This window comes from Antechinus flavipes, chromosome 1, assembly GCF_016432865.1.
Source record: "Antechinus flavipes isolate AdamAnt ecotype Samford, QLD, Australia chromosome 1, AdamAnt_v2, whole genome shotgun sequence".
In the NCBI taxonomy this organism is placed as follows: domain Eukaryota; kingdom Metazoa; phylum Chordata; class Mammalia; order Dasyuromorphia; family Dasyuridae; genus Antechinus; species Antechinus flavipes.
In genome coordinates, this window is record NC_067398.1 from 660,250,416 (window position 1) to 660,262,497 (window position 12,082).

Below are 12,082 nucleotides of genomic sequence, written 5' to 3' on the forward strand. Positions count from 1 at the left end.
GAAAGGGAAAAAACAGGAAAGGATGGATAGCGAGGGACAGACTGCTTCAATTCCATTTTAACCAGTAACATATTTGCTAAGTGTTTTCCAACTTCTCTTTAAAGCTCTGTGTATCTATGTCCATGACTAAGTAGGTGAGAGGCAGGTAGAAAAAGGCTATCTCCATATTTACAAACTGCATATGAGACACTTTAGTTAGAAAGGGGAGGAGACAGACAGAGAAGAGGAAAGCACTGCAGAATGAAGTGCTTTTTCTTCCTTACCCAAGTAAACCATACTTCAGTTGTAGGAATGAACCAGATCAGTTCTGGTCATCAGCTTTAAAAAAAATTAATCATTAATCAAGCGTTCCAAAGAAAAAGGGATCTCAATTACTTTTTTAAAAATCTGTGTTACTTTACATCCCAAAGGTTTTTTAACAGAAAATGAGAGCTTGAACATTATTTAATCTGCTATTCAGTCCCCCTCTCAGAATATGAACATGTCACAGAATAACAGAAAAGAAGGGCTTCTGTGGAAAGAGGGAAAAGTATTGAATGACAAGAACGACAGCACCAGCTTTACTTGGTACTTTTCTTGCCATACAGCATGTAGAATCTCAAGGGTGTTAAAAGAAAAGGGGGGCACAAATGACTGAGGAGACCAGGGAAGGAAAGGAAGAAGGGTATATTGTGCATAAAACATATTTCTATATGGAACAACCAATTCTCTGGTAATTCAGGTTTCTTCTTGGAAAAGGTTGTTTTTTTTTTTTTTTTCCTCCTTCCTCTAGCGAGATAGAGAACTAGTTCTCATTTCCAGTTTGATTCTGGTTGTCCTATTAGCAGGCCATTTAGAAAACCTTCTATGCCAGATAACAGTTTTGAAAGTGTTATTCCTGTGTATTGGCAATCAGCTCTGCTGACCAATTAACTTGGACCACCATCAATTCAACCATTATGCAAATACCACCTCAGAGTATTCCTTACCTAGGGCTAAGTCGGTATATCCACTTCACCTTTAAGATTTAAGTGCCACACCTGTCAGATTGGCTAAGATGACAGGAAAAAATAATGATGAATGTTGGAGAGGATGTGGGAAAACTGGGATACTGATGCATTGTTGGTGGAGTTGTGAACGAATCCAACCATTCTGGAGAACAATCTGAAATTATGCCCAAAAAATCATCAAACTGTACATATCCTTTGATCCAGCAGTGCTACTACTGGGCTTATATCCCAAAGAGATACTAAGAAGGGAAAGGGACCTATATGTGCCAAAATGTTTGTGGCAGCCCTGTTTGTAGTGGCTAGAAACTGGAAAATGAATGGATGCCCATCAATTGGAGAATGGTTGAGTAAATTGTGGTATATGAATATTATGGAATATTATTGTTCTTAAGAAATGACCAGCAGGATGAATACAGAGAGGATTGGCGAGACTTACATGAATTGATGCTAAGTGAAATGAGCAGAATCAAGAGATCATTATATACTTCAACAACAATACTGTATGAGGATGTATTCTGATGGAAGTGGATTTCTTTGATAAAGAGAAGATCTAACTCAGTTTCAATTGATCAATGATGGACAGAAGCAACTACACCCAGAGAAAGAACCAAAAAAAATGAATGTAAACTGCTTGCATTTTTGTTTTTCTTCCTGGGTTATTTTTATCTTTTGAATCCAATTCTTCCTGTGCAATAAGAGAATTGTTCAGTTCTGCATACATTTATTGTATCTAGGATATACTGACATATTTAACATGTATAGGACTGCTTACCATCTGGGGAGGGGGTGAAGGGAGGAGGGGAAAAATCAGAACAGAAGTGAGTGCAAGGGATAATGTTATAAAAAATTACCCTGGCATGGGTTCTGCCAATAAAAAGTTATAATTATCAAATAAATAAATAAAGATTTAAGTGCCAAAAGATCAGAGGGGGAGAATGAGGAGAGCCCCAACCAGAACTTTGTTTTCTTGTAACACAAACAATAAGAAATCAGAAGTAAAGACCATAAAAGATATTATAAAGAGAGAAAGAATAACTTTATTATATATTGGGAGCAGATATAATGAGATAACTAAGCTAGTATTACCTATTTTCAAAGAAAAGGTCCAAAGAAATTGATGAAGCCAAAATGACCTATAATGCATAAAAGTGGTATAAGTTCACAAAAACAGTCACAGTGCCAAGCCTAAGGTAGAGATAATTAAATAAAGCTCTTTAAAAAAAAAATAACAATTGGAAGAAAAGAAATGTTCTAAATATTTAGTGAAATTTCTTTTCTTAATAAGGAACAACTCCTTGCACCTGACTAGTTCAAAGAGAACTTTCTTGCTTCCAGAGTCTCAGAATTTAGTCCCCCATGTAATCATGTATGAGTGTAAAGAGTATTCTTATTGTTTATTATGACTTGATAAGTCCAAGTAATTGGGAGATGGCCAAATTCCATTTAAAGACCCCATTCTATCTTAAATAGAGATGAGGGACAAGTTTCAAATCATCCAAGTAGTGTAATGAAGAGAAATTCTTCCCTCCTTACTACTTCCTCCATCCCCCCAATACAAAGCCTAATCAAGGATCAATTAAACACTGAGTTCAGATTCAAAAAGTCATAGGTAATATTTACTGGGCCCTATATGAGAATTCTATTGTTGCATTTGATGACAAACAGGTATCCTTGACAGACTCGGATAACACTAAAGGGGACAGACACTTGGAAAAGCATTCTGAAATGAATAACAAAGCTTAAAATGTATGTTTATGAAGAGAAAGCTGCTTAGAAAATGCTTGTTACCCAATTTTGAGGTATTCTTTAATCCTTGGCACAAAGATAATTTCCAAACCTAGACAAAAGAGTAATGTTTAAATCTGTATTTTCATGAAGACAATTGCCTCCACAAGTAATGACTCCCTCCTTCTTTCCTTTCATCCTACAAAACAGCCCCTAAAGCACCTTTCTATTCTATAAGTCAACAAACACTTCAGGGAAAATTTGGAGTGCTCAAGGAATTTTTAAAAAATGAATATAAGAAGTTTCTAAATTAGACCCACTTGGAACTCTGAAAAAGTTCTGTCAATACAAGGTTTTTTAATCATTCTAGAAATCACTGTGGCATCACCAATTTTGTGAATTGTTTGTTTTTAAATGTTCAGGAAAAACTAAAGCAAGATGTACTAGATACATTCCTTCAAATATTACAGAAGTCTAGCTAAATTACTGGAGGAACAGCTTGTCATCTCCCAAAAGCCAAGAAGGTTTTGAACATCCTCTCTGTGAAAGAGAAACAGGGTCCTCTTGCCCTAGAAATTAAACTTTCTAAAACAAATACTTTTCTTTTAGAAGCAGATATACAAACTTGTGTGATGTCAGAGAAGAAAGACAAGTCTGGAAGAGCATAAACTTAAAGAGCAGCAGAAAGATTTCTAGCTGGACAGAGGTGGTGAGAGGAAAGAAGAAAAGTCTTGATACACAAAAGAGGATGTCTTTTGATGGCACTTCTTTAAAAAGACCACAGTGCTTACCAAGGCAGATTTTTCTTGTGTAGGAGAAAGAGAAAGTGCCTTCTTGCCTTAGGGTCCATCAATTTTAGGAATACAGAAGTACCCTTTAAAAACAAATTTCACCAGAGATACATTCATCCAGTTAAAAAGAGAAGGCCAGAGTTTGAGATTTTGAAAATATCCACACTTGTGTCTGCTATTTGTGAATGGAAACTAGAAATGTCTCTCTTTTTTCCCAGTGAGGACTGCTTTTAGGCCCTCTCTTGCTTTCAGAATGGCATGAGTGCAAAAGCAACTGAAACTGATCCTCTGAACACTCCTGTTCATGACAAATCTTACCTCCGAAGGAGCTTAGCTTTCAGCACAGCCTTAGTCTCATTCCAAGCCATCAATTCGGGACTAGTTAGTGCAGTGGGCTTCATGTGGTCCAAAGCAGTAATATCTTTTCCTTGCTTCCACAGTTCATAGCGCTCTGGCTGTAGCACTCTCACAAAAACATCCATTGAAATTTTCACCATATCCTTTCGGCAGGTGCACTGCAAAAAAATAATAATAATAATAAAATAAAAGAGAAAGACAGAAAGACAGACAGAAAGAAAGACAGACAGAAAGACAGACAGAAAGAAAGACAGACAGAAAGAAAGACAGACAGAAAGACAGAAAGAAAGAAAGACAGAAAGAAAGAAAGAAAGAAAGAAAGAAAGAAAGAAAGAAAGAAAGAAAGAAAGAAAGAAAGAAAGAAAGAAAGAAAGAAAGAAAGAAAGAAAGAAAAGTAGATCACACATATTTATATTCCATTATGTTTCATTCAGTAACCCCCCCCCCCCCTGGCTGGCAAAGATTCTGTCCTCACTTTTTTATCATCTAATCTCTGGCTCTGCAGCTACTCCCTTGTGCAGCCTTGGGCAAGCCTCTTCATGTCTCCTCCTGGCCTATTTCTTTCTCAAGAAAATGAGAAGATTGGTCTAGACATACGGTCTTTTCTTGCTCTGACACTCAGGGGTCTAAAATCTGATGTTTGTTACCTCTTTAGCCTAAGGCAAGGTACTTAATTCTTTAAATGTCCGTTTCTTCACTTCAAAATAAAAGTATTTCACAAAAAAAAAAAAAAAGTATTTAGGGATAATAATTTGAATTACCTCTTAGGTTAAAATTTTCCTAGAGCACCTAGTCTGGGCTTTTCCTTTATCATTATCATAATCTACTTTGTATTATATTTAGGTTCATGCTGTATCCTCTCTAATAGACAGTAAGTGCTCTCAAGGCAGATATTATGTTGTTTTTTCATCTAGGTGCCCCCAAAGCCTGGCATAATGCACATCACATGATTGTTGATTGAAACTGAAGTACTCTTGCATAAAAAGAAGCAAGGATTAAGATGATGAAAGGAAAGGAATATTGTTTAAATAGTGCCAATCTTTTAATAATTGAACTTGACAGGAGAAAGTGAAGATGCTACTTTTTACTAGGAGCTAGACCCAAAACTTGTCAGGATCAACCAGAACAGGTTACCCAAGTAGTTCTCTCTACATGGAATGAAGTTTTAAGCAAGATAACCAAAGAGGAAAACTGATTGTTAACAAAGTGGCTGGAGATTAGTGGATAAGAATCTGATGTGCATTATTTTGTTTTTAAAAAAACAATAAACAGGCAAAGAAGTTAAGAAACCCAGTTAACACTTAAAATGAATATGCAATAGATAATGTGTGAATAGAGGGTAAGCCTAGGTTCAAGCCCAGTCAGTCTGTGCCACATACATCACCAGTCACTACATAGCCATCAAGTTTCTTAACCCTCTCAAGACTCCAGCAACTAGCTCATAAGAGTACAGAAGAGTTGATTGGTGGAATGAATATTCACAAAGATATGGATGATAAAGTCTTCTCCAGTAGGGAGAGAAAAGAAATTTTTAATAAAAACTGTGGTCTCAAACAAATGGATTTCACTCTCCCAAAGAGTTACCAGGAAAACAGTGGATTCCCAAAATGTGTAAAAAACAGCTAAACAGTTATGTAGTTCAAAACAAGAAGCTCAGTCGTCTCCCTCAAACATACCAAAATCTAGCATGGGAATTGCTTTTCCTTGAAAATAACTTTTGTGAAGAATATTCATTTTACAAAAGGAAAATCAATTGGGGGGAGAGCTGGGAGTGTAGAAGGCAGGACGTAGAAAGAAGAATCGAAGATTATAATCACAGTTTACACACACACACACACACACACACACACACACACGTGTTCCTCCCAACCTAGTTGTGATTTAGGGATTATAGGATGACAAATATTACAGTCTATTTTACAAATGGGGGAAACTGAGATTGAAAGCTGAAGAAAACTGACAAATTCAGAAATCTAAGTGATAGATTCAGTGGTTAAACTCAGGTCTCCTTACTCTAATTATCTCTTTCTTTTAATTATAATATACAGTAGTCTACAAGATGATAGGAAAGGATAACTACTACACTGTGTCCAGATTGATGACAAACCTCTGTCACAACAAACATTCCATCAGAATAAAGTAGTTGAAATAACATGCTACCTGAATGGGTTCTTCATTACTCAGTGAAACAGGAAACTGAGAACTTCTCAGAATAATAACTTCGGGAAATTCAAGATTGAGCACCAAGGATCTGTCAGTCATTAAGGCTCTGGGAAGAAGAGCAAAAGACTTGCTCTTCTAGCAGAAATACCTGAGATAACTTCTGGGACCATTACTTAACAGCTTAGAGAAAAACATGACTAATCATATTTAATGGCCAGGAAATACTCAAGAAGTCCCCAAACTAGCTATCTCTATTTGTTGATTGAGGAAGCCTAACTCCACGGGCTTAATAGATTATGTGGTTTCTCATAAAATTATTAACCAAGGTAGATTGAACCTATAACCTAAATTTAGTTTATGAAAATTTGATAGGTTTGGAAAATGAAATTCTTTGTACAAACCTTATAATAGAATGTTCATACTAGTGACAAGGGGAGCCCCGAAACACACACTTACACACACACACCCTCCCCTTCCTCCCTCTCCTTCTCCCTCTCCCTCACTTAAATGCTCCCCAGAGAGACCTGCCCCAGGGAATCAAGATAAAGCGGTTTCATTGATTATCTGGGTGGGTCTGGTTGAGTCCAGGACCACTCTTACTTAGCCTGAGCTGGAGATCTAGATTTCTATAGACCTCCATAGCATTCAAAATTAAGCTCAGGATCATTCCCAGTTTTCCTCTGATTTCAACTCAAGCTGCCCTCAGCTTCTAGCCAAGGTTTCAATTATAAAAGGTGGCAGCTGGGCTCAATCCTTTGCAGCAGAGGCCCAAAGCAGCAAAAATGTCAAGGGATTCTCTGCCCACTGGAAACACATTCTCTTTCCAGCGTTAACCTCTATCTCTCACCTATTTCCCTAACAGGACTATGCCCTCTTTACCTTTCTGCTGGGATTTCTCTGCTAGGATAGGATTTTTCTGCTAAAAACTTTATATCTCTCTATTGGGATCTTGCCACCAAGGAATTGCCTTTCTAGCAAACGCTATTATATTATATAATAATAATAATAATAATAATAATAATAATAATAATAATAATAATAATAATAAACAACACATATTTAACATATATCTGATTACTTGCTATCTAGGGGAGAGGGGAAGAAGAAAAATTGGAACACAAGGTTTTGCAAGGGTGAATGTTGAAAGCTATCTGCACATATTTTGAAAAATAAAATTATTATTACTAAAACAAAAAAAGAAAAGAAGAAAAATCTCCCCTTTATATTAGCCTCTATAGTCAAATCAACAAGTACTTATTAAGTACTTTAAAATGTTCAAGGAATGCCATGTAAAGACCAAAATGGCAAAATGAAACATTTCCTGCCTTCAAAGAAGCTTATATCCTACTTGGAAATAGGAGGCAAGAGATTTTAAAATACATTAAGATAAAAATAATAAAGTAACTTTAGGAGAGAAAGAGGACTAACAAATGGGGAGAAAAGGAATATAAGGGGAGAAAACTTCACTGAGAAGGTAGCAATTGAATTGAACTTTCTTGAATTCTAAGGATTTTAAGAAGCAGAGATGAAGAGAAAGCATTAGGAAAGAAGGAGGGAAAAGTTTACAGAGTTAATGTGGGAATAGAAAGAAGTGGCTTGCTTATGCAAAGGTATAAATGCAACGAGTGTGTAGAGTCTGGCCAAGGGGAGAGGAGGAAATGATAGTCCATGTGGTTGGTATGGGAGAATGGAAATGCCAGGAGAGGGAGGCTTCCAGATGGAGAAGAACTTTATATACTATGGCGTATTTTGTGCTTTATTTTAGAGGCAATGGGGAGTCACTCAAAGTTTCTGAATAATTTAATGATAAGCAGCAATGTTATGGTCAGACTTGTGCTTTAATAGGATTACAAATAGGGGATAAGCATAATCATAATCAGAAACCTTTAATCTCTGACTTCCATCTTAATATTTCTGAGATCTTGAGAAAGTTTTCTGACTTCTTTTCTCATCTGAAAGATGTGGGGGTTGGACTAGAGGATATCTTGTCTGTACCAGTCTGGAACTTTAACTGTTCATTTGTTGTTCCTTACTCTTTCCTCCAGATTACATGAGAAAAAAAAGGAAGGAAAGGTCACAAATCCCAGAAAAATTATCTCTAAGAAATCAGGAGAGTATCCAGGGGAGTAAACGAAACCATAACTTCTGAGTGTGATGAGTTCCTAAGGAACTTCTTTAGTGCTCAGCTTCTTTAAATGTGATTTGGAACTCCATATGGGGTCTCATAAGTGAACATGGGGGTCATGACATTATGATTCATTATCTATAATGTTTGATTTTTATGCCTAAAATTCATATACCTATATATATTCAGAGTCACATAAAATTTTCTCAAAGAGGGTCACAAGTGGAAAAAAATATAAAACACTAGTCTAATGTTACTCAACTGTTACTCTGTTACTCTGAGGAGAGAGCTGGTCTAAACTGAAAGGTCGATAGATACAAGTATTCAAAATAGCAGAAGCTAATTTCCTACATCAGTGAGAGAACTTATAGCTTGGAAGAGACAGAACTGAATGACTTGTAAGGAAGTCACTAATCTTAAAATTTTACAATTCTCTGAGACTTTTGCTAAATTTGAAACGTATAACGGAAAAGCTATGAGGCTGTGTCACAGAAGTGAGTCTGAATCCTTGCTCTGAGACTCACCCAGCTGCATGACCAAGGACAAGTAACATCTGATTCTTCATATTTAAAATAGAGATTAAAAGCACTTATAGTACCTAAGTCATAGAGTTTTTTGAGGAGGGAAAATGCTTTATAAGCCCTAAAAATAAAAATATTATTTTTATAGTATCTTGTCTCTAAGAGCAGTTTCTAGGAATGTGGGTTTAAATCTCTCTCACAATTTTAAGCATGACTCCTCTCTCAACCACCATATTGTCATCATCAGTTTCTCAGCAAAAATTCAGAGGAACAGACAATCTTAATTTTAAAAAGACTCAATGTTATTATTCTACCTCTGACAGCTCCCTTCCAAATGTACTCAATTCATTAATAAACATTTAAAATTTCTGGCCAGGAATCTGAAGTAATTTAGGCAGGAAAGGGGGAGAAATATTCTCTGCAGAATTCTCTGCTGCACCAGTTCCTGAAGCCCAGCATTTTTTATTTCTGTTTTTCATTTAACAAAGAGTGCTAGTCGCCTTCTGCTCTGTTCTGAAGCATTGACTTGGGGAGCAGTAATAACCTGACTGTACTGAGCAGGAGGGAATATTTATGGCCAGGCGATTTCCAACAAACTCAATTCATTTAATGAAAAATAGTGCTGGAAAGAAAGGCTTGGAATGTAATTTGGCCAAGGAGTTGCTGGAACACAGATGGTGCCTATGTTTCAGACTCCTGGCCAACCTGAAGCTTTCCCCAGTGTCACCATCATGTGTAGCTTAAGGGATTTGTATTGAGTGGCTTTTCAATTACTTTTCCTTAAGTAATTTTTAAAAAAGCACCTGTGTGCATCCATGCAGGAGAACATGAAGATTCACTTTATAGAGCAGATCACCTGTTGGTCCCAGAGACAGGCCAGCTTACTTCTCTGATGAGTAACAAAGAAGACAACTAAAAGCTGCATGAAGTAGAAAGTGCATCCCCATTGTTCCAAACTTTTAAAGACACTATGAAGTTTGTGGAACTTAGGGCTATTTCACACTGGTGCTCTCCTAGTTGGAAAGGTCCTCAACTAATCTCTTTCAGAGAAGGAAGATCCAGAGAGGTTAATTTTCCTGTAGTCACAGAGCTAGTAAACAACAGAACTGGATTCAAACTCAGGTCTCTTGACCATCTAATCCAGTGTTCTTTATACTACAACATGCTATTTCCTGTATCTGGTATTTTAAAAGATCATTCAGAGAAACAGATTTCTATGACAGGTATTTTCAACAATACAGCAAGCTGGGATAGGGGAGATTTATAGTAGAGAGTGGGGGGAAAGCATTCCCAGGGCCTCTCACATTATACCTAGTATAATGTAGCCCACTCTCCACTTTGCCCACGAAATATAGCACAATTAGCTTGAAGGTCATAGAAAAGGGTTTTATATAGGAAGAGAGATAGCAGAAAGTGAAGAAAGATTGGGGGGAGAAGGCAAAAAATAAAGGAGGTAGTTTTATCTGATCAGTTTACCTGAACCACTACAATTGCTTCTTAATAGATCTTCCTACTGCCATCTTCTCCATTTTTCAATCCACTCTATGTAAAGTTGGCAGAATCACAGTATCACAGAGTTGAAGGGATCTCAGAGATCATCTATGTCAGCTCTCTCAATTTACAGAGGAGTAAATTCAATAGCATAGTAAATGGAACACTGGACCACAGGCAGAGAATCAGACAAATTCTGCCACGGATACTAATACTAGATGTATGACCCTGGTTAAAGCATTTGGTCTCTCCCAGTCTCAGTTTTCTAATCTGTAAAAGGGAGATAATGATAATATCTACCTCCAAGGTTGTCATACACTTTATTTGTAAAAGGTTTGGCAAATCTTAAATTGCTAAATGCTAGCTATCACAATAATTTCCTCTTCTCTGCTAAACTTTTCCAACACCCTCATTTTACCAATAAAGAAACAGAGGCCCTAAGATGTCCAATGATTTGAGCAAGAATCTGAATCAAGCTTCCTACTCTAGCCCAAACTGTCCATTATTTCAAACATACAAGATGAAGGAGCCCAAACTAGAAATGAGGTTACATCAAAGAAGAAGGAAGGGCTAAAGAGCTAATTTCTTCACATGTTGACTGGCATCATTCTCCCCTGATTTGATAATCATCCTAAGGAGTTTGGTTGATGCAATCTTAAATAAAAACCAATAGGATGAGTGCTGTGACTAGTTTTAATTGTATTTCAATGCAAACACAATAAAGCTCATGAATAATTTAGTTAGTACTTTTCCTACAAGTTAACATGCGGAAATTGCCTGGCATTCCTCCTGCCTTCATACTGTGGCTTTGTCTGCAAAGGGGCAGTTAAGAGTAAAACAGAGCTTGGGGAAAGGAAGAAATAGAACCAGAACAAATCTTACCCATATTTGTTTTCCTAAAACAGTCCTAAATGTTCTCTTTTACCCCGCTTTGTGTCTGTCCTCTCCCTATCCTTTGATACCAATGTTTGTATAGAGAACTACTGTAGTTACTGAAATTAAAGCTGAGTGTTCTCAATTCCCTTTTTACAGCTTAGCATTCCCCTGTCAGTCTTCAAGACAGAGATGGAAAACTCTCTCAAAAGGGAATTGGTCTATGTCATTACTTCCTAATGGAGAAATTAGGGACAAATAGAAAGGGAGGAGAGAAAAGATCTTGAAAGACCTCCTACAGAACTGAGAGCACCCTAGAGTCCACTGTACTCTAACTGGTACATAAAGTGCAAAGAGACCAGCCCTTTTAAGGCACTAGGGGCCTTCACTGCCCTGAAAAGCTCTAGGAAAACTGCAGAATAATGAGTATTGAGCCCATTTGGGAGACAGTCCCTTTGCCAATCCATTCCAGCAAAAAGCTGGGATGGCTGATAATTACTAAGCTTTACTATCTGGAGGCAAAGCAAGAAATCCTTGCAGTAAAGCCCAGAACATGTATTGGCAGGCTGATGAACCACTGTCACTGAAGGGGTATTGCCAGGACCTCAAAGGCAGGAAGCAACAGACTGATATCAAACCTCAAGGATGTGATGGGGCTCTTGACTCTCAAACTGTTTTGATAATAACTTATATGTATATAATTTAAGGTTTGCAAATATTTTCCCCTCAGCAACTGAATTAGTATTAACCTTAGTTTATACATGGAGAGAGAGATGAAGAATTTCATATTCAACCCAGAGCTAGTGTCACAGATGAGATTAGAACCCACAGCCCCTATCTCCACAAACTTCCTGATCTTGCTTGCAGTAACAGAATGAATATGTCTTGATTCAGGAAGCTACATTCGGCTTGAAGTCAGCATACTTTAACAATGAAAATTAATCTGAAGTTATATGAGTACACAGATACTATGACCCCTAATACCTCTCCCTCTCCATCCCCACATATGAGAAAGGAAATCAGCCTCTCTGCTGTGCTTTGCATCAG

The 12,082-nt window shown here is 37.1% G+C and overlaps 1 protein-coding gene across 3 annotated transcripts in view; it reads right to left on the reverse strand.

The window, feature by feature from the left end:
• The window catches only part of KDM4B (lysine demethylase 4B), a 282,960-nt gene that overhangs the window by 63,166 nt on the left and 207,712 nt on the right, over positions 1–12,082 (reverse strand). For all 3 annotated transcript variants that reach the window (XM_051971832.1, XM_051971833.1, XM_051971831.1), the window contains exon 9: positions 3,824–4,020. In XM_051971832.1, the coding sequence (XP_051827792.1) occupies positions 3,824–4,020 (197 nt within the window). The remainder of the gene's footprint in view (positions 1–3,823; positions 4,021–12,082) is intronic.